Here is a 20,365-nt window from a genome sequence, read left to right on the forward strand (position 1 = left end):
ATTAAGTAAGTATAATTATTGCATCATAAAACCAAGTGATTGAAATGTGCAAATTACGTAATTCATTTAATTCGCTAATTTTTTGCGCAGCATAAAAGCCATCTATGCAATATGTATACATATGTACACGTAGGTATTTAATATGTACTGATCTTAATAACGAAACTCGGATTTATGTATGCAAACGCTGCATGTACATATGTACAGCTTATGTATCTATAAAATATCCATTGTTGAATTAGTCGATCTATCTGTACTTTCTAGTTCTGCTCTGACCTGTGGCTTAGGAACTGGACATGCACTAGTGTCATAAGTTGTCAGCCAACTTGTGTTAATTTCTTGGGCCCTTAACCCAACCAAAACTTGGTCCAACGTATCCTGTGGTATTTCTCTTGTTCGGGAGAAAATCCATAAAAATTCTGTAACAGTACAAAAAACTTTTGGAATACGTTATATTATAAATAAATTGGAATAATTTTACTCACGAATATTCACACTCCCAATAGATTTACACGTCCATTCGACCGTGTACGTGGTATAATCTGTACTCACAATGGAGGCGCAAACTATGTTCAGCCCAAATTATTTTTCGACCATGTTATTTTGGAGGAGCAAGTCTCTGGAAACAACATTTGGTTCACCACTTGCGCAGATGCGCAAAATTCAGCAAGTTATGGGCGCCACAATTTCGCAAAAAGTGATCGAGAGTGAGCTCGCGCTGGACCTTGCATCAAAAATCATGCGTTTTTGCGAACTTGTGCATAACGTGCTGAATTTTGCGCATCTGCGCAAGTGCCAAACCAAATGTTGTTTCTAAAGACTTCCTCTTCCAAACTAACATGGTCAAAAAATAATCCCGGATGAACATAGTTTGCGCCTCCATTGTCAGTATCCAATACGGCATCCTAAGCGTCACTGTAAAAAATTAATTAATAAATGCTTTTAATTACTAGTAAATATGTAAATTTAATGAAATCTCTTATTTGTTGTACAAGCGAAATCCCACAAATTTGGCTGAATCGGGACATGATTATAAATCGAGAGGAATGAATCCGCATTAAGATAACCACTCCCATCCGTGCTTAAAAGTGAAACTCTGGCTGGAATTGATCTCTCGTAGCCAGAGCTAACCAACAAATTAAGTTATACATTCAATTCGTAACATCAATTAGTGATAACTTTGAACTTAAATTACAATCGTTCAGTAAAGTTTTGAAATCCGTTCCATGTCCCGTCAGCCTCTGGACGAGAATAGTCCGCTAATGCGCAGGAAAATGATTGAACAAATGGTGATCTGTACTTCTGCACGAGATTCCACACTCCGGAATACTAAACAATTTGTGAATATTTAAGCAAAATTTTAGTTAATCACTACATAATGTAAATTAGTGGTACACATTTAGTGCTAAAATGTGAATAAAATTGTGTAGTATGGTTAAACTAAATATAAATATTGTTCATAAAAAATGTAAATATGTACCCGATTCCTGTCCAGATTTGGAACTGGGGTCGGTGTCGGACATGGTCCGTTAAAAGGCAATTGTGCTCCAATCTGACTAATATCAAGTACCAGAATTGTACATGAAAACGCACACCAATTAAAACTGGGATAATGCATATTGCTTAATGTCTCAGTGCTTGAAAAATAGAAATTGGATGCAAAAATTAGGTAGATTGTTATACGAACCAGACCAGAACAAATAATGGACCCTGGTAAAGGAGAAGGGACGCATGAAATCTGTAAGAAAACAAATCTGGGTCGAAATTGTGGGCAGAAAACCGTTTCGGTAACGGGTCATTTATTTTGAGAGTGAGTGGATATTTTTATCATTGGTCCATTCCTCCATTAGAAAACTGTAAATAAATTACACTTAAGAATATTGTGCTGGATATGCATCGCGGAGGATGTGGAAGATGAAGATTCGACTGACAAATATGTTAATACTTATGAATGCATTTCTCTGTCGAGAAGAGACTAAATAATGATAAATATATATTTATATGTAAGTAAATATGCATGATGAAGAATGCGAGACTAATCTTGATTTTTTTTATGGCTAGGAAATTTCCCCTGTTTTCTCGGTACAAAAATAAACAAGTTAGTTATGTAATTGCGTAAAACTTAGTATGTACGTAACTGGGCGATGGAAATTCATGTGTACGTCATTCTTGTATGCAAATTTTCATCTATTTTCTCCAACAAGTACGACGGCAACTTTTATGTTCGTTTGTTATTTAATTTTCACTCACCATCTTTTTCGTCTATGTATTATGACTGCATGATTTAATTTAATTGTCATTTTAGCACCAATTAATAATACTGTGGGTCTAGACAGGTACACATGTATGTAGTATCAATACAGTTATGCATGCACTTACAGTCGGATTAATCCAGTTGGTCCGGTTTATTTAGTAGTACGTACATAATTGTACCAGTTAAGAACGGGTTCAATGAAATCGTAATCCACACAATAATATGTATAAATATGTACATAAGAGAGGTGACGACCACTTTTGACAGCATTGAGTTTTTCTTCCGTTGAACGCATAGCTGTTTTGGTCGAATTCTATTTATATTTTTACAGAATTGCAAAAAAAAACGAAAACTTTTCCAATATTTGGTCCTCTCTCCGATAATAAGAGCGTACCTTCCTCCATGCTAAGGTCAATCCTCGGCATGGACTTGGTCACAGTGATCCTTGTCATGTTCTATCCGGCTCTCGTGACCCCGTGTGACCTTGTTCCATTGGGCCTCCATTCTTGCCTTGACCTCACGAGTACGGCGCACATCAGCACACAGGACACACACTTTGGCCGTTATATCGAAGGCTCCAGTACAAACAGTAAGGGTGAAATGTTTGCCGTAAATTATGGAAATGATTTCACGCTTTATACTCTGGGTAAGTTTTTTTAAAGAAACTGAAAAATAAAATCAGTGGCAAAATCATTGAGATAAAATTCTGAAGATTAAAACAAAATTATAACTAATTCCAAAATTTATTTTTCGCATGTAGGTCAATTCTATCCGCAACAACGTCTCTTCTACGCAGACCCTGTGCCACACACACACTTTAACGGGATAAGGTTTCTCAACGATAATACGGCATACACCGTGGACGCTGCGAACCATCGCGTCCTTCAATTAACGGTTTGAAATAGATGCGTAATTTTGCAAAAATATTTACAAAAATATTTGTTAAAATTTGATATAATTAAAAAAACATTTCAGGTGAACCAGTATCCCAATGGTCCACCAACGGTGGTGGGGTCATCCGTTTTCTGCGGGGACGCCACCATGATCGAGCCAAATGACCTAACCCTGTCCAAATTTGGCACCGTTTTTACGTCGGGTATTTACTCTCTTAAGTATTTAAAGTTATTAATTATGAATTGCTAGAAATTAAATTAGGAGTGATTTAGGGATGAGAATGCTTGCGGACACGGACGATACTGATGGGGATATTTGGAGCTGTCTGCAAAATGGAGAGGTTAGCAAACTATGATAAGTTAATTAAGTCTGGTATTATGTCGAAATTGGAATTTTTTAGGGGATACATCCAGATTTTGTGAAATTAAAAAAAAATTATATTGCGCGTACTCACGATAACCGTCGCATATATGTGCATATATCTCGCAAATTGAATATAGATAACGTGAGAAGTTTTACGAAATTTGGGAGATTTTGCAAAAGTTTTGCATGGAATTTTTTTTGCAAGTTTACCCAGCAAATGGGTATGTTTTAATTTATTTTATAAAAAAGTTATTTTCCAAAGTTATTTTCCAAACATATAGCTATCACCAGAGATAGAAATTATAGAAATCCGCGGAAACAACATAAGTATTCGTTGTAAAAGTATATAAATTTGCAAAATTTGTGAAAAAAATTTGCCAAAAAATTTCGAAAATATAAACTCATATTTTGCGAATTCCTTCATGACACGAATTTTCAGACCATTTCAAGTTTTTCATGTGAGTTGTGATGCGAAATAAGGCGTAGTGAGTACTCTCATTTTTTACCAGAACCAAACTAAACTATTTACGTATTATAATTATCTGTTGTCTCAAAAATTAAGACAGTTTTAATAGGTTAAACTTTTAGAGACCATGGGTCGCACCAACGGAATCGAGCTCTCCCCCGATGATACTAAACTATACGTTTCCGAGTCCTACAACAGGGGAGGAACACCATACGTTCAAAAAATTTGGCTTTATGATGCCGACGTTACGAGCGGAACAATTTCTGGAAAACGTCTCTTTGTCGACTTCTCCCTTCTCGACGGTACTCAAAATTTCGACATTGATGGAATGAGGACTGACGTGGCTGGGAATCTGTGGGTCACTCGACACGGTGCCGGACAAGTCGTTGTGTTCAATTCGACAGGTACCAAATACTATCGTAAATTAATATTTACTAATTAATAATTAATTAATTACCGGTATCAATTCATAGGGTCTGTTATCGCTCGAGTGCGAATCACATTCCCAAATCCGACCAACCTTGAGTTTGGAGGACCTGCAGGAAGGACCGTCTACATCGTTGGAAAATGCGAAGGGGCTAATACCGGATGTATTGATAGACTAGAAGTCGTCACACCGGGAAGGTCATGGTCTAATTTGCAGCCATTCGGCTCCAGTACGGAAGGCTGCTGGTGTCCCGAGTGAGTCGAGATACTTTGTGGGGAATGGTATTTGGAAAAACTTTACTACTAAATCAGGTCCACATTAAGAGGAAAAAAATATTGCCAAATAAACTCGTTACTTTTTAAACAATTACCTTACCGTTATCAGGATATTATTCTAAAAAAATCTGTGCAAATTTCATAGAATATGCAATCCAGAAAAATAACTTTGTTACATCATAACCGACAACAAAATGCAAAAACGTAGAATCAATTTCGAGCGTGAAGAACAACAAGTCATTTCAATTATATACACATATAGACGTGTCAATATGAATTCGGGCCAGTAATGATTTAATACCAGTTGTGTAAGAATGTGCTAAAATTAGCTACATTTTACATATCTGCACACATACATATTGCGGAAGGCTGAAGGGTGACGAATTTTTGAATTTCTTGGAAAATTATTCTATCCGTGGGTACTCGTGGGTTTTTTGTGGGCAAATCATTTACTGGTACATATCTGTATATGCATGGATAATTGATGCAATGAATCTATTTGTGCAGCGTGTTGAACTATCTTTCCAGAAACTACGCTTCAACCTCGGACCCAGTCTGTAGTTTAAAACAATTAGTGAAGCATTTATTTATTTGTAAAGCATTAATCTTTCCTTCTTCCAAGAAAGTTGTTCCTCTGAGCAAACAATAATTAGTCTAGTTCGCAATGAAGGAAAATTCAATTTTGTGTTTTACTTGCACGCCTTCTATAATTTCAATGTAAAGTCGTGCAAATATTCTGTCCAAGCGGAGGTTATTAGCAATTCTTTCAAATCAAATGATTCGTTAGAATCCCCGAAATAATTTCATGATTGCTTTGCAAACTTGTTTTATAACTATTTGGATTATTACTTTCTTGACCCTCGTGGACCTTAGCCATTGGTAAAAATTTGAAGTCAACAAATATGGCCAAACTACAATTTTATTCCTGTTCGCATTTCAATTCATCATGTCCACCTTGCACCAAGTTTTGCTCCCACTGGTGCAAAACTACTTGAGCAATGCTCAGAAATATTGCTGCCTACCGTTTAATTGGGATTCTGAACAGGGAAAAATAGTGCGATCAGGACGTGAAACTCGGTCATTGGTCATATTCGGTATAATTGTTCATTTTATATATGTCACCATGCAAATCGTCGTCTTGTGGAGGAAACCATTCCCATTAATCGAAAAACTTGAGGGGGTCGTCATTATGTTTGTATATTTGGCCATGTTAGTGTTTCGGATGGATTTTAAAGCAGATTATGGTCCAATGATCCTTCTCAATATGATATTGGCAGGAGAGAGCGAAAAATCAGGTAAAAGTTTAGCAAAGACTGGCACAATTTATTGGGTTACACAGTGAGGCAATTCACCAAGTCATTGGTAAAATGTGAAACCCGTAAGTTTTGTAACATAATTTTGCAAACTGTTATAAAATAAAAAGACGCCTTTGATCTGAAGAATGTGCGCGAATTGTCTGTCATTGATATCGACGGACAAATTCGCACAATATTTTGGAAATGAAACGTGTATAAATTATTTATTATAAACATTTCAGGACTCATAAAAATTAACAAAACGTTCCTGAAATGTCTGAAAATATTTGGTCAATTGAGTCACCTTGTCACCTACTTATTTCCAATTTTCATAACCATCATCGGTCTCATCTTTCCCTGCAAACCACCCCTCCTGGGATCCATGGTTAACAAGTTGGACGACAATTGCGACCTTTACTACTACAACAGCTTCTGTCTCTCCATGAAAACCGTGATGATCGCAATTTTAGAATTTCTCATCGCTAAACAAGGAACGATTTGCGGCCTGCACTACGCCATCTATTGCCTTCTCATTGCTATAGTCTATCTCACCGTAAAGTCCAACAACCTGAATGGCGGGAAAGGTGCCGTCCTTTCCTTTAGGGAGGTACAAGTCCTAGAAAAAGTTGTCAACGATAACATCCGTGACAGATTGTTGCCCGTTACGATCTGTGTGATTCCGGTGGTTCAAATATTCGCGGGGTTTGTCATCGTAAAATTGGAGGGTGAGGGGAAAGAATGGCTAAAAGTGGGAATGTTTGCCTTGGTTTATTCCGAGGTCCTTGTTTTCAACTTGGTTTCCGTGTCATCCGCGGCGGTCGTGCATAACGTGACGGGAAGGTGGTTGGAAGGTCGGAGGTCAAGATTGGCGAGATTTTGGGGCATTCGTGGCTGTGGGAAGAAGACGATGAGGAGGTATTGGAAGTCCTGTTTGGCGTTGAGGTTGTATTTTTGGAGCAACTACGTGGACAGATTGACGCCGCTGATTGTACAACAATTTTGTGTGGTGCAGACGATGTCGCTAATTTTGTTGAGTAGGTGAATGAATAAATAATTGGTTTGGAGGCTGAATGAATATGTTGTAGTGATATTTAATAAAATTAATTATGGGTAAAATTATTGCATTTATTTCGTTTCATTATTTTTTTTACTTGAATCATAACAGGAATGGTTAAGAAAGTCATGCATGTAGATATTCAATAGGTACGAAAGTATGTACATAATAGATAATTAACCGCACCGCATCGATTTCAGTCTGAATCTATACGTCTGAATGGGCCAAATTAATTTTGATGAACCCCTTGACTGAGCTAATTGATACTGTGAAAAATTAGTAAATAAAGTAATTGAGATATTGCTAATGTTTAATTTGCGAAATTATAGTGTCATGTAAGCTGATGGGTATCGATCCAAATTTAGTCCAGGAAATAGTGAAATACATACTTATGTACATGTATGTACGTATATGCAATGTAAATATAGTATACGCAATTCGTGTAAAATTCTGAGGAATTTCAATTAATCGTCGTAACGTATATAAATATTTAATGTGCTTTATTTCACAAATGCTCAATAATTACACATTCTTTAGGCAGGACAATACTGCATAGCAAAAACAATTTTGTGTGTATTTAAATACCACCAAGAACCACACATGCAAATATTTAAATACATGCATACATACGTAATTATACTTGAAATTTTTACCTTCGTCTGTAATACAGAAATATATTTAATTATGGATGTGTAATTTCTCACAATTCTAGGGTATCCAGGAGCGTAGGTTTATTTATGTACAAGTATTGATACTACACTTATACAATTGGTAGCTTCAGTTCAATTCAAGTATACAAAATTCACCCAATTCAATTTTAGCTGAATTTAGTGAACAATAAATGCCTATTTAATCAAATTATGCATTAATTACTCAATAAAATTAGCGACATTGTCTGCACAGAACAGAATTGTTGTACGATGAGGGGTGTCAACCTATCGACAAAGTTATTCCCCATCCTGAGTTTCAATGGGGGGCAGGACCTCCAAAATTTTCTCATCGCCTTCGTCCCATGTTCCCCACTTTCCCTTAATTTTTGAGTTTTCAACCAGTCCATCGATTTGTTGCAGATGTTGGCCGCGGACGAAACGGTGATCAAATTGAAAACCAGCACTTCCAAAAAGACGAGACCAAACATGGCCAACTTCAACCAATTGATCCCACTCGAACTCAGTTTGACTATGGCGAAACCCGCGAATATTTGAACTATTGGGATAAACCCCATCGTAACGGGGAACAGACGCCATCTGATGTTTGCATTGACAACCCGCTCTAAAACCTGGACTTCGCGAAACGCCATGGCTGGATTTTTCGTACGAGATAAGGATTCACACTTTATCGACAAGTAAATTATGCCCATGAGGAGAGAATAGATTGCGTAATGCAGGCTGGAAATGGTTCCCTGTTTCGAGACTATGAATTCGAAAGAGGCCACGATTAGTTTTTGCAGATTGACGCAGACAATGTAGTTGTACGATCCGCCACATTCTTCCAAGTTTTGGTGTAACATGGATCCCATTAAGGGCGGTTTGCACGGGAATAGGAGAGCCATGCAGGTTATGAAATATGGAAACGCGTACGTCACGAGTTTGCTGAGTTGGCAGAAAAATTTGACACCTTTTCTGAGAGCGGGGTCCATGTGTAAAGCTGAGAAAAATAAAATGTTTTTACATCATAAACGTAGTCGAAATCAGAGATCGACGGCGACCATCTTTGTGACGGCACAAATTTTGTTGATTTTTTCGGCCTCGTGTCGAAATGTGAGGGTAAGTACTCAGAGGTTTATTTGGTACGAATTTTGCAAAACGAACTACACATAAATACATACGTATACTCAAATTCAGCATTTACCCAAAATTTTGCGACTTTTGAAATTTCAAAATTTTCGAAAACTCTTATTAACAAAAGCAGGGTTTTTTTCGTGAAGGATTATTTTTGAAACTGTGCTGAGTCTCAAAAAGATCTGGATACGTAACTATGTGGGGAACGACTTTCCAAGTCATAGGGAGAGGTGGATTTGGCAAAAATTGTAATGCCCCTGCCGGGTTTCGACTTCCCGATTACATGTCAGGCGTGCTTACCATTACACTACGAAGGCATTGGCAATTCCTACCCACAATCCACCTTCTCTCTATCCCACTTCGTATTTATTCTCTCACAACTATCATTTGCTTACAAAAATATGTTTTCAAAATTTATTTGGCTCGTGTATAAGCCCGTCTCCCGCCGGGCTAGAGCTTATTATTTGATTTTCGCTAAAATTAAGTCGGATTGTTCATAATTCCAGCGAATCATTTTTTACTATATAATTAGCTAGAAACACCTGTTGGCGAGGGAAGTGAAGCTTTCTCCATTTTTACTTCCGTCACGGAAAATTACTTTCACTTCCGTTGCAGACTAACATTTCCAGCTTATAATATAGATCTTTTTTCCAAAACTTGAAAGATATTTAGAATTTTACCCGATTTCTTATCACTCGTCAAAACCGTGTTGAGTAGAATCATCGGCCCGAAATCAGCTCCAATATCGAAACGGAATAAAAACATTGCTGAATACGTCAGCATAATGACGACACCTTCCAACTTTTCGGCCAAGGGGAATGATTTCCTCCAGAGGGAGATGACTTGAAGGACAACGTAGACGAAGTGAAGGACGCCGCTGAGGAAGACAAGTATCCGCCCCTTCCGATTGGATGGGACAACTTTCCCCTTTCTAGGGTCCCAAATAAACGGAACACAGCAGTATTTTTGGGCATTTTGCAAGTACTGAACAACAAATGGGATCACGGTTTGTTGCAATGTGGTCATAATTGGTTTTTAGCTAAAAGTGTGATTTCATACATATGACATACGATGCGTCGTTGTTTGTCTGAGCTTTGGGAATTGTCATACGTAAAAAAAACTCACTAAAAAATCCTAAAATCAAGCAAAAATTGAAAAAAGCATTTAACAAATTAATCCTGAGCCTTAATATTCTATTTTTATTCTATTTTTGAAGTCGCGAAAAAATTTGAAGAGTTACAGGCTAAGTACATTAAGTTTCAAAACCTCTAATTTGGGTTAAAGTTATTTTGAAAATTCTTCAAATTAAGGCGTTAAATAAATACAAAACCAAAAGTTGGTAATGGTAACCTGCACTACCCAGCGAAATTGACCCCGTTGAAGTCTGTAGCCGTTGGAAACTCGGAATTTTTAATATAAATGAGCTATTCAAGGATTTAGAGAAAAGTTTGAAAAGTGCAAATGGTTTAGAGATTCATGAAGGTATGTCTGCGGTTTAGTAAAAACTGAAAATGAAAGTGGATTATGGTTTAGCAAAGAAAAACACGTAATTAACCTTTCATAGAGAAAGTCGTCATTACTGAAATTATCAAGTGCACTGGGTGACTGCGTGCCGCGTTTTGCGTAAACTGTTGTTATTTTAGCGTCTTAATCTGGATAGATAAATAGATCAATTTAGGATGAATCGATAGCTAGCTCATTCCCTCCTGTAGAAATTGAAGGCCATATTTTGTCAATGGTTTTTCGTTCGTACATATATGCACAATCTTCAGAATCATTGGGTTGACCCTGGATTGCTGACGCGTATGGCTGGATAGAACTCGGGCGTCATAAATATATTTATACTGCCTTTAATCTGATATTTCGAGGCAGGAATAAGTTAATAATGCCGGGATGCATGGTGATATTCTGTAATTAAAATTGGGTGAACTCACGTCGAAGTAATTTTTCTTGTCGCAATTCATTTAACAAACAAGTAGTTGGTATATGGTGTTTAGAAAAAAAATCCTACATATTTACTGAATAAGCTTGTCAAAAAATGCTAGGTTTAACAGTAAAAACTTTTGAGATATTCTATATATTTACATTGGTATGCTCAAATTGTGAGATTTACGAGCTATGCAAAATCAGGTGATCGTAAGTAATTTTTGCTGTAGAGTTATGAATGTGTTTTTTTCCAGAAATGTGCTTAATACTACTAAATCTAGCATAGTCAGAATACGTACAGGGTGGTTTAAATATCTCGCAACAATTGAAAACTTGCCAATAGGGAAAATTCGGAAATTTCCATTAGTTACAGAAATTTGCCTATGGAAAACATTTTAAGAATTTTGTCACCAGTTTTCCATCAGTTTTGATAATAATTAATAAAAACCAAACTCCAAATCCAAATCCTCATTACAAATGCAACGTTTGCAAAATTTGTCATTGTAGAGACACATCTAAATCACCCTGTACATAAATACATATGTAGATATTCATGAAAGCAAGTCTTTAATCAAGACCAAGGTTTTATTAGCTTGAGTTTTTTTGGGGTTTACCCCGGAACTAGAGTAAAATCCCAGTAAAATAAAAAAAAAACGCAGTAAAACCCCGAAGGTATTGATAAAGCCCGGGATTTTTCCTAACCTTGATCAAGACGGGTTTTCCATAGTTTGATTCATAAATATGTATGTACGTGCATTTTACCGAGCACACAGGCATTTATGGAAGCCGTACCTTACCTCAAGGCAGAGAGGGTAAGTATCCTGCTTTCTAGCTTTCTCCGTAATTGGCCCTCCCTCAATTTACGCAATAAATGAGTCAGTAATGTCGTAATATAATTGTTACTTTTTAAAAATTCATTAACGTTGCTAGGCAAATTATTGCTATATAGAAATTACTGAATGATTGAGTTTTGCACAAACTAAATAATTCGAGGAAGCATTTCAACATTTTAAGAATTTTGTTATTGTATTGATTTAGTTTTGATATTAGAGTTAAATAATTAATAAAAATCTCAACCCTAAATCCTAACTAATGGAAATTTAAGTATGTTTTCCGTTGTAAAATTTGCCATTGTTTGTAACGACATATTTAAACCACCCTTTATTATTTTTTGCACTGATTACGGTGCAACACATAAATAAGACGACATAGTGACAACCAGCAGAAATTAGGGTTACATCTTAATAATCTATAAAGTTCTGTTATCACATATTTATTTACAATGAGGGTATTCATTATTTCTTCGTATCCTTAGTATCCTTCGTATCACAAAATAACTTACGACGCTTACGAGATTTTGTAAGATTTTGCCATCGAAAATCACGTTACTGCGCTTACGATTCTTACTAAACCTGACCCCATGTTTTATCTTCGTAAACTCTTTTGCGACATTAAGGATACGAAGAAATAACGAATACCCTGAATATCACATGTGAGCTTACATGATTGAACTTTGCCTTCCAGTCTGATCACGTAGTTATTGCAAAGTTCAAATTCATCCGCATAGATTGCAAACGACAATTCGGTGACTAATGCTTGCGTTACCAACAATAAAATGTGTAGATTTACTAATATTTCGAGAAAGGTTAGCTTACTGAACCCAAACACGTGGGCAGAAAGTAGTAGAAAAAGGGCGACAGGTACCGATCCGAGCGTCGCCATGGATAACAAATAAAAAATCATCTTTGGCGATTTTGGATTAGTAGCAAATTTCTGGCTCGAAGGAACCCACTCGAACGGGTGCGGCCAGAAGTGGGAGTAGTATTTTGAACATAAATCAAGAGAAGACCACAGCAATCGTGTAACAATCATTTTTAAAAATTATTTTCTCTTTCGAACAGATATTTATTTGAAAGCGTTGCCTTTCGAATAAAAAGTTGTTGCAGGGTTTATTTATCTTCTGGTCCCGTAAAGTTTTTCACAAATGTTTTTTTCAAGCACAGCAGAGGACTTTAATATTATAGTAATTTTATGTATTTACTGCCAAATACCATAATCATGTGTTAGTATAAAAAAATTAAGTAGGGAAGATTTGCATTCGAATTATCTCATGAGATTACACCAAATTGACTACTTATGTATATTAATTTGTAGCCATTCAAACAATGTGAGTTCCATATTTTCTACTTACATATGTATCCTTGGCCCTTGGACTGAATTATGTAGAAGTGCAATTACATATTAAATAGTTTTCTGTACTTTCAGGGTTAAAATGATAAAACTAAATTCACCTAAAAACAGATCTTATCAAAGTATAAACAGCGAATAAGCACAGCCCAAAATCATATTAATTATAATTGCAATAGCCCGATCACAATTTATACTTGTGAGTTTTAAAGCAGTGCATACAATTATGTATTATGAATTATAGTTAATTAAACGGAAACAGCATGGAACTTATATGCATACTTACTGCTAACTGTGCCTGGCATCGAAATTCATCCAAACTGCTACACATATATGTCTACATATGTACATATCTATGCACAAATTTTGGATTTATTGGATATTTACTTTCTAAAAATATTATTTATGGTCTAATTTCTAGTGTAAGTTTAAATCATCGTCGTTACGGGCTTGCAAAGTAAAACCGCTTAAACATATGTACTTATCGAAACTCTAGGGTAGTGGTTTTATGGACTGAAACTTGGGATTTTTCTTGAACAAAACGGTTTTTGCACGGTTTATACACGGCAGATACATTTATTTGGTTACACATTCTTCTAGTCTTGTCATGATATGCATAATTGTTACGTTCTAAAAACTCATGAATTTTTTTATTTGGGCAAATTATTGCGATATAAAAATTACTGTATGAGTGATTTTTTCACAACCCATATAATTAGGTGCGTGGAAGGATGCTTGCTCTATCCCCAAAAGAAATTGGTCATATACATAATTGCAGCTGAGGAGTCAAACGGCTAAAAACGTTCGACAATAGTGATTACAATTACAATTTCGTAATTCGGTTTTGATGAGAATAAAATTGTGTTGCCAAAACTTGCAATTTACTCATTTGATATTTACATATATGAATGCAAATCTAAATATTTCACTTAAATAAATCCATGGGTTTGCAAAATTTGTCATTCATGTAATTATTTAGGAAGGCTGGAAAATTATAAATTATCCATTTGTATTCTCATTCGTCCCTCTCGTTTAGCACTAATTAATTCTAATTGTTTAATTAGTTGAGGTATTGTTAAAAACATGACGTATTTAAATACGTACACATGTTTGCAGAGACATATGAAGATCTCATCACAATTACGTATGCTTACATACATTTCCTGTGAATACTCATTTCTTTACAAATCCAGTAAATATGTACTAGGAAATCGTAAAAAGTGAGTGATGGGATGCTCTTGTTATCAAGCGTGGATAACGACCATGCTAACGTATGTACACAAGGGATATAACTCCTCATTTAATGCACATTTCTGCCGAATTCTTATCTCTCCTGATTGAGTTGAACAGTGACACAATTTGCAATTTGTCATACCGACAGAGATCAGTTTCATTCACACACTGAACAAGCAACTGGGTCACCACATGAGTTTCGCGATTTTTAATCACGGTTCGATTTAGTGCAGTGTGTAAAATTAACATGAATAAAATATTTTCCTCAAAATTTCCATAATATATTTGTATAAATGTAAAAGTAGAAAATGTCAAAACCGCTCTTCTTCCGCCTGGCTGGCACCGTGATTTTGACAATTTGGTGGAAAATAATTCTGCTCGCACTCTACACCGGAAGTGTGGTTTCGTTCTATCTTTATCTCAACCTTCCACCGGATCTTGGAGTGGAAAAGGCATCAATAACGACGCTCGTTTCTCGGGATGATGACGACCATCACCACGACCATGACCATCCAAGGGTCGAATTTCCTCAAATTTTGGTCCCCGTGCTGGGCGTGGTGACCGGGTTGCTCCTCGTGTTCAGGACAAACACGGCGTATGACCGGTATTGGGAGGGGAGGAGGACGTGGAGCACGATGACGGTGGCGATAAGGACGCTGACGAGGTGCATCTGGGTCATGGTGGCGTCAGAAGGAACGGCGAAGGAAGTGGTAGAAAAGACAAGTGCGATTAATCTGCTAATTGCGTTCGCATATGCGACAAAGAACTATTTGAGGGAGGAGTACAGTTATGAAGAGCCGGTTAGTGGGTACATATTAAATTAGTGTTTTCATGATTACCAAATTTAAAGTTATGGTGACATTTATGCAGTCAGTTAAATAATTAGTTGATTAATAATTAATTTGAGATAGAAATAGAAATAATCTATTTGACTAAATATTCATTTCATTTGCGTACTGTAATTCCTAATGGGAAATTAAGAAAGAAAATATTGCAGAAGTTTTGTGATGTTTTAATAATTTGTAACATTTAATGTAATTTAGGATCTGTACCATTTAATTCGTCATATCCCAAGATTCTCAAAACCGTCCACCAACATGGCATGGGATGTTCGGAAGGGAAATATTTCGGACAAATTGGCCACCCCTCAAAGTCAGGAGGGTCGTTCTAACAGACGAGCTGCATTAGCCAGACAATTGTCTTTGACAGCTTATGCAGTCGTGGTGAGATTTTATTTGCATACTTTAGATAATTATTAATATGTTCGAGCTAATGGAATATTTTAATTTGCAGACACCAACAAACATTCCGATCGAGTTGAGCTATTATATCGCCTCGTACATTAAAAAGGTTAATGATGGAGGCATGATTGACTCTGCGTCCTTGACACAAATGAATAACGGTGCGATCCACTAATTAATTATAACGAAATATTAGGAAATTCACTCGTATCTATGTTTGTAAACTCTGTAAAATTTTGCAAATTTTGTGGCTCAAATAGTGCTTATCTGATGACTTTGTTAATCGGTCCCTGATTTTTCTTATTTGTATACAGCTCTTACCAGTCTGGTGGATAGTCTCACCGTTTTTGAGCGGATTCAGAGGACTCCGATCCCCTTGGCGTACTCGGTGCATCTGAATCAAGCCGTGTGGCTGTACCTACTCGTCCTTCCGTTCCACGTGGTCGGAGAGTTGGGCTGGTTCACGGTACTGGCAGTGATGCTGGCGTCCTTCGCCTTGTTGGGATTGTTGGGGATTGGAAATGAGATTGAAAACCCGTTCGGGTATCATCCCAATGATTTGGTGAGTATTAATCGGCTAACATTTTGGAAAAATTTTGGAAAAATTTTGGAAATTTTGGAAAAATATGTAGGGTATTAATTGGGTAAGTTTCCATGGTAACAAATTTGAAAAAAATTGAGTATTAATCCGCAAAGTTTTTACGGCAAAAAATTTAAGTGAATAGCAAAAAATTCAGACACCGTTTGTACTTCGAAACTAACAGCTCGAAGCATTTATATATGCTAAATTAAAGTTAAAAAAATTAAACCCTTTAAAAATTAACAAAATATTGTTGCCACATAAGACCATAAGTTGACGCTTGTTTAATTCTCTTTCCAGCCATTGGACGACTTCTGTAAAGTGATCCAAGTCGAAATTCAGACCATAATCGGCTATCACATTCGTAATCCGGATATCTGGATTTTATCCAAGCATAACCGTCCCCTGGGTCGCGAGTCTGGTCTCTCTGCGCCCGAACTGATCAAAATGGAAGAGCCCGAAGTTCAGAACTTGTTGACGAGTAAGGCCCTCCGACTCTCCAGAATGGGACTGGACAAGATTATTGAAGAGGAGGAGGGTGCCTTAATGGAAGTCGTGGTTGTCGATGGTCCCCCGGAGGACGGGGGTAAAGATGACATTGATGGGGATGAGAAGGACGGGGAAATCATTAATTTAAAACGTGCGAGTGTTAAAAAGAGACATTGACATTATGTAATAAAATGTTACTTAACTTAACCTTACAATGTAAATAAATATGTAAGTAAACTAAAGGGTGTTAATAAAGTCCGATCCCATGCATTTTTTGGAGCGTGGTTGTTACAAATTCAGCTGGAACTTTTGAACCAGTGAAGTTATTTATTTCAAATTTTTACCATGGGAGGAACAACTAAACGTGTAAGTCATGAGCATCTTAGAGTTGAGATACAAACATTGCATCAGCAGGGGCTTAAACCTATAGAAATTGTGCAAAAATTGGGCTGCAGCCGCAGAACTGTTTGGAAATGGAAGAATAAAAATTTTGTCCACGACAAAAAGCGACCAGGGCGACCCAGAAAGGTGTCACCTACCACAAAAAGAATGATTAAAAACAGACTTTGCAAGAAAACCGGTAGTTCATTACGTAATTGAGCAAGGGAGTTAAATGACTCAAAACGCTATAAAGAGAAGAAGAAGCAAATTAACTGTGTGACCGTGCAAAAATTTGTGAAAACTACGAAGTGGGGTCACACAGCTTACAAACTAACCAAAAAAACCTCTCATGTCACAAAAATATATCGATGACCGTCTGAAATTTGAAGAACTCCTTCAGAAAAGTGCCCATTTGAGTGAAAAAAGACTTGGTGAAGAATTGCGCAGTCACATCCTTTGGACTGACGAATCTATTATTGAACTATATCCAAAATTGAACCAACAAAATGTTCGTTACAGGACAGAAAACAAATCGGATGTACCATCAAGAGCGATCCCAAAATTCGGGCTTAAAGTTATGGTAGCGGGTGGATTTTGTGCACGTTGCGTGACCCCTCTACATATCATACCAAAAGGCAAATCAGTCAATGCAAAGCATTATATGGAAAAAATATTACCTATCTATTTCGATAGCATGGGGAACAAGAAAATATTTCCGAATGAAAGAAAAATAGTTTTCATGCAGGATGGTGCTATAGCCCATACAGCAAAAGCGAGTTTGAGTCTCATCAAGACGCAAGTTTCAACGGTCTGGAGCAAGGGGGTGTGGGCCGCTAACGGCCCAGATTTGAATCCCCTGAAGAACCAGTGGTCCATACTTAAGGAAAATGTATACAAAGAGCCACAACCCCGGACGAGGGAAGAGCTAGTAAAAAAAAGTTCAAGATGTATGGAATTCGATTTCCAGAGGCACATTGGAAAAATTAGCACAGAGCCTTAAACAAAGAGTTGAGGGCATGGTTAAAGTAAATGGTAACAAGACCAAATACTAAGGTAAATATGTCGAACATTTTTTGTAAGTATCACGGGTAGTTTTTTTTATACTAGCCTTCACTTTTTTACAGGAAAAATGGGATCGGACTTTATTAACACCCTGTATAACGTGTTCATTTATTTTTAATTTCGTAAGTATTTATATATTTATATGTAATTAAGTATTTGGATTATGCAGATATGTATCTGTGTATGTACATATTTAAGGAAAATATTTACATTTGTACATATGCATATGGTTATTTATTTATTAAATTCAATGTGAATATTTGCGGCATAATTATTTTGAATATGGGTTTTAGTAGCATCACATGTGAACCGATTTTCTGAATCCACGGAAATGAATAGTTGCTGTAAAATACTAATTGTATGTAAAATACATCAACGCAATGGATGGTGTGGGATTATGTGTTTATAAACGCTCAATTTGTGCAATGTGGCGATTGAGTAAAACTTGTTTACCTACTTATTTATGAATAGAGAAATGAGATTTATTCACATTTAAATTATTAACAATGATTAATACGATCCGTGAATTGTTACATGATTAATTTTCTCTGTTTCAACTTGAATTGGTAAAGTTGATTAAAGCCAAAAACCTAAAACTTTAAACGTTCTGATACTTCCTTTATTTATGATTAATATTGTCTAATTTATGTAATAGATTCAAATCAAAGTGATCCAATCTAATCCATTTCGCACCCATCCATTTCATCCTTTAAAGTGAATTCACCAGACTTCCCCACGCCGCAAGCTACGATACGCTGCAACCCCAGTGGTACATTCCTTCCCACATGTCGAAGTGCAACAAATTTTTCCTGCAGAACAGTCCGAATTTTGGACACAGTTCTTGCTTGGATCGTATCTGCAAACCGTGTAAGAAGAATATCTGGGTCGCGGGGGGCAGGTCATTGGTGCCGACTCGGTCAGTGCAGGGTAGTTTCGTTCATAATCAATTGATGATTGAACTTGTCCACCAGAAGTGGATCCTTGTCGCCAAGGATTCGAATTAGAAGTGCTGTTAACTGCAGTGGCATTACTTCCGGTCCGATTTCGTCCAAATGTCGGCGGTGCCGAGGTATAATCAGGGTAGGTATGTTCCTCGCTGGGAAAATCGGTTGGAAATGGGGTCGTCGTTGTTGTACGCCGCTGTTTTCCAACAGATTTGCATATTTTCCCACAACTGTCTCGACAACACATTTGTCCCCGAGGGCAATCCGAGTGCTGCAAAAATGTTGGTACATTATTATGTAGTGTATTCATTACGAGTTCGCATGGTTAACAATGTTACCAAAAAAAAGTCTGCAAAAAATTTTTGCTTGAAAATTTATTTGCAAACTGGCGAATCTCTAAGGGTAGTATTTATGTAGTTTGGATTTCTTTCAAAATTATGTTGAAATGCGACATGCGAACTCGTAATGAATACCCCCAATGATTTGATAAATGCAACACCGATGTAGTCGGAATATGGTAATACTTATTTACCGCAAAAATTCGAATTCATTATCGATTGGTATCGAAGTTGGCATTACCTGAACACAATTTTGATCCGTGAACTGACATGCACCAATTTGCGAGGGAATAACTTTGGGACATTTTCCAGGTCGAGTTGTCGGCCCTCTCGTCGGTGTGATGGGATCTTTACATTCCTTATTGCATCCGGACGGACAACACAACTGAGGTCCGGGACAGTCGTTACTGGACCAGCAGTAAGTGTCATAATCGATGACACAGATGGAGGATAAGCCATCATCCGGTGGACAAGTACCACCCTTCATGGCGTCTTAAATTATGTAATAAGAATATTTAAATTTGCGTACTAATTTGTTGAATAAAGTACTTAAAATTTGACTACTTACAAATTAGTGGACACGCCAAGAGCAAAATGAAGGACTTTGACAGTCTCATGCTGACAGTATTATTCAGAAACTTATTGGATTTATTTTCTAAAATATTATATCACTAACTTGTTAATCTCGTGGAATTTGTAAATATGTACTTATCCGTGTGTGAAGCTCAGATGAGGAACAAATCGTTGCATAAGTTTAGCAATTTTGTTCGTTGGAATTGACCTTACATAAGTTCATGTTAACATAATGATGAACTTAACATTACTTAATATTGCTTACTTTACGTATGAATATGTTTCTCGTAGGCTAAGGTTATATGAATACGTGTAAGATTCGTCGATTATGTAAATATGAGTGTATATGCATACATGAAAATGTTAATACTCATTTATTTATATGCATACATATCTATGTACGTACTCGATAGTTATTTTATTAAACTGGATTTTGGAAGATGAAAGTTATGAATTTGTTGACAGTTATCATTCGTGGAAGATTTCGTGATCGAGGAATCTATTTAGATATGTATGTATATACTGATAAAGTTTTTTATTGACTGTGTCGGATACGTGAATATGTACATAATTTTACATATTTATAAATATGTATGTACGAA

General features: G+C 36.6%; 4 protein-coding genes across 4 annotated transcripts; 2 read left to right on the forward strand and 2 right to left on the reverse strand.

Moving 5' to 3' along the window:
• Positions 1-663: 663 nt before the first annotated feature.
• LOC118435890 lies at positions 664-1,719 on the reverse strand. The gene is made up of 5 exons (XM_035852397.1): positions 1,481-1,719; positions 1,196-1,329; positions 993-1,126; positions 840-915; positions 664-724 (listed from the first exon to the last, which is right to left on the reverse strand). Exons 1-5 carry the CDS (start codon positions 1,616-1,618, stop codon positions 664-666), a joined length of 543 nt encoding a protein of 180 aa, XP_035708290.1. The 5' UTR covers positions 1,619-1,719.
• A 788-nt stretch (positions 1,720-2,507) lies between these two features.
• LOC110849852 (gluconolactonase) lies at positions 2,508-4,773 on the forward strand. Its single transcript, XM_022097314.2, has 6 exons — positions 2,508-2,900; positions 3,015-3,148; positions 3,230-3,350; positions 3,421-3,488; positions 4,087-4,381; positions 4,451-4,773. Exons 1-6 carry the CDS (start codon positions 2,657-2,659, stop codon positions 4,660-4,662), a joined length of 1,074 nt encoding a protein of 357 aa, XP_021953006.1. The 5' UTR covers positions 2,508-2,656; the 3' UTR covers positions 4,663-4,773.
• Positions 4,774-14,308: 9,535 nt separating this feature from the next.
• On the forward strand, positions 14,309-16,735 carry LOC110850010 (UPF0187 protein alr2987). The gene is made up of 5 exons (XM_022097501.2): positions 14,309-14,955; positions 15,199-15,378; positions 15,449-15,557; positions 15,711-15,958; positions 16,277-16,735. The coding sequence occupies exons 1-5, from the start codon at positions 14,464-14,466 to the stop codon at positions 16,640-16,642; spliced, it is 1,395 nt and encodes a 464-aa protein (XP_021953193.1). The 5' UTR covers positions 14,309-14,463; the 3' UTR covers positions 16,643-16,735.
• Positions 16,736-18,365: 1,630 nt separating this feature from the next.
• On the reverse strand, positions 18,366-19,963 carry LOC110849764 (WAP four-disulfide core domain protein 3). Its single transcript, XM_022097208.2, has 3 exons — positions 19,759-19,963; positions 19,432-19,682; positions 18,366-19,123 (listed from the first exon to the last, which is right to left on the reverse strand). The coding sequence occupies exons 1-3, from the start codon at positions 19,805-19,807 to the stop codon at positions 18,629-18,631; spliced, it is 795 nt and encodes a 264-aa protein (XP_021952900.1). The 5' UTR covers positions 19,808-19,963; the 3' UTR covers positions 18,366-18,628.
• Between the last annotated feature and the right edge of the window lie 402 nt (positions 19,964-20,365).

Source organism: Folsomia candida, unplaced genomic scaffold, assembly GCF_002217175.1.
Source record: "Folsomia candida strain VU population unplaced genomic scaffold, ASM221717v1 Fcan01_Sc005, whole genome shotgun sequence".
NCBI lineage: Eukaryota > Metazoa > Arthropoda > Collembola > Entomobryomorpha > Isotomidae > Folsomia > Folsomia candida.

Excerpts from the sequence above, each read along its gene's own strand:
- LOC110849852 (XM_022097314.2), top strand. The coding sequence starts at position 2,657 with ATGCTAAGGTCAATCCTCGGCATGGACTTGGTCACAGTGATCCTTGTC. Across the intron at positions 3,351-3,420 it reads TGGCACCGTTTTTACGTCGG|GGATGAGAATGCTTGCGGAC; the intron begins GTATTTACTCTC and ends GGAGTGATTTAG. Across the intron at positions 3,489-4,086 it reads GCTGTCTGCAAAATGGAGAG|GTTAAACTTTTAGAGACCAT; the intron begins GTTAGCAAACTA and ends CAGTTTTAATAG.
- LOC110849764 (XM_022097208.2), bottom strand. The coding sequence starts at position 19,807 with ATGAGACTGTCAAAGTCCTTCATTTTGCTCTTGGCGTGTCCACTAATT. Across the intron at positions 19,683-19,758 it reads CTTGGCGTGTCCACTAATTT|ACGCCATGAAGGGTGGTACT; the intron begins GTAAGTAGTCAA and ends ACATAATTTAAG. Across the intron at positions 19,124-19,431 it reads CGGATCAAAATTGTGTTCAG|CACTCGGATTGCCCTCGGGG; the intron begins GTAATGCCAACT and ends ACATTTTTGCAG.
- LOC110850010 (XM_022097501.2), top strand. The coding sequence starts at position 14,464 with ATGTCAAAACCGCTCTTCTTCCGCCTGGCTGGCACCGTGATTTTGACA. Across the intron at positions 15,558-15,710 it reads CTTGACACAAATGAATAACG|CTCTTACCAGTCTGGTGGAT; the intron begins GTGCGATCCACT and ends ATTTGTATACAG. Across the intron at positions 15,959-16,276 it reads GGTATCATCCCAATGATTTG|CCATTGGACGACTTCTGTAA; the intron begins GTGAGTATTAAT and ends TTCTCTTTCCAG.
- LOC118435890 (XM_035852397.1), bottom strand. The coding sequence starts at position 1,618 with ATGCATTATCCCAGTTTTAATTGGTGTGCGTTTTCATGTACAATTCTG. Across the intron at positions 1,330-1,480 it reads CAAATCTGGACAGGAATCGG|TATTCCGGAGTGTGGAATCT; the intron begins GTACATATTTAC and ends CAAATTGTTTAG. Across the intron at positions 916-992 it reads AAATTTGTGGGATTTCGCTT|TGACGCTTAGGATGCCGTAT; the intron begins GTACAACAAATA and ends AATTTTTTACAG.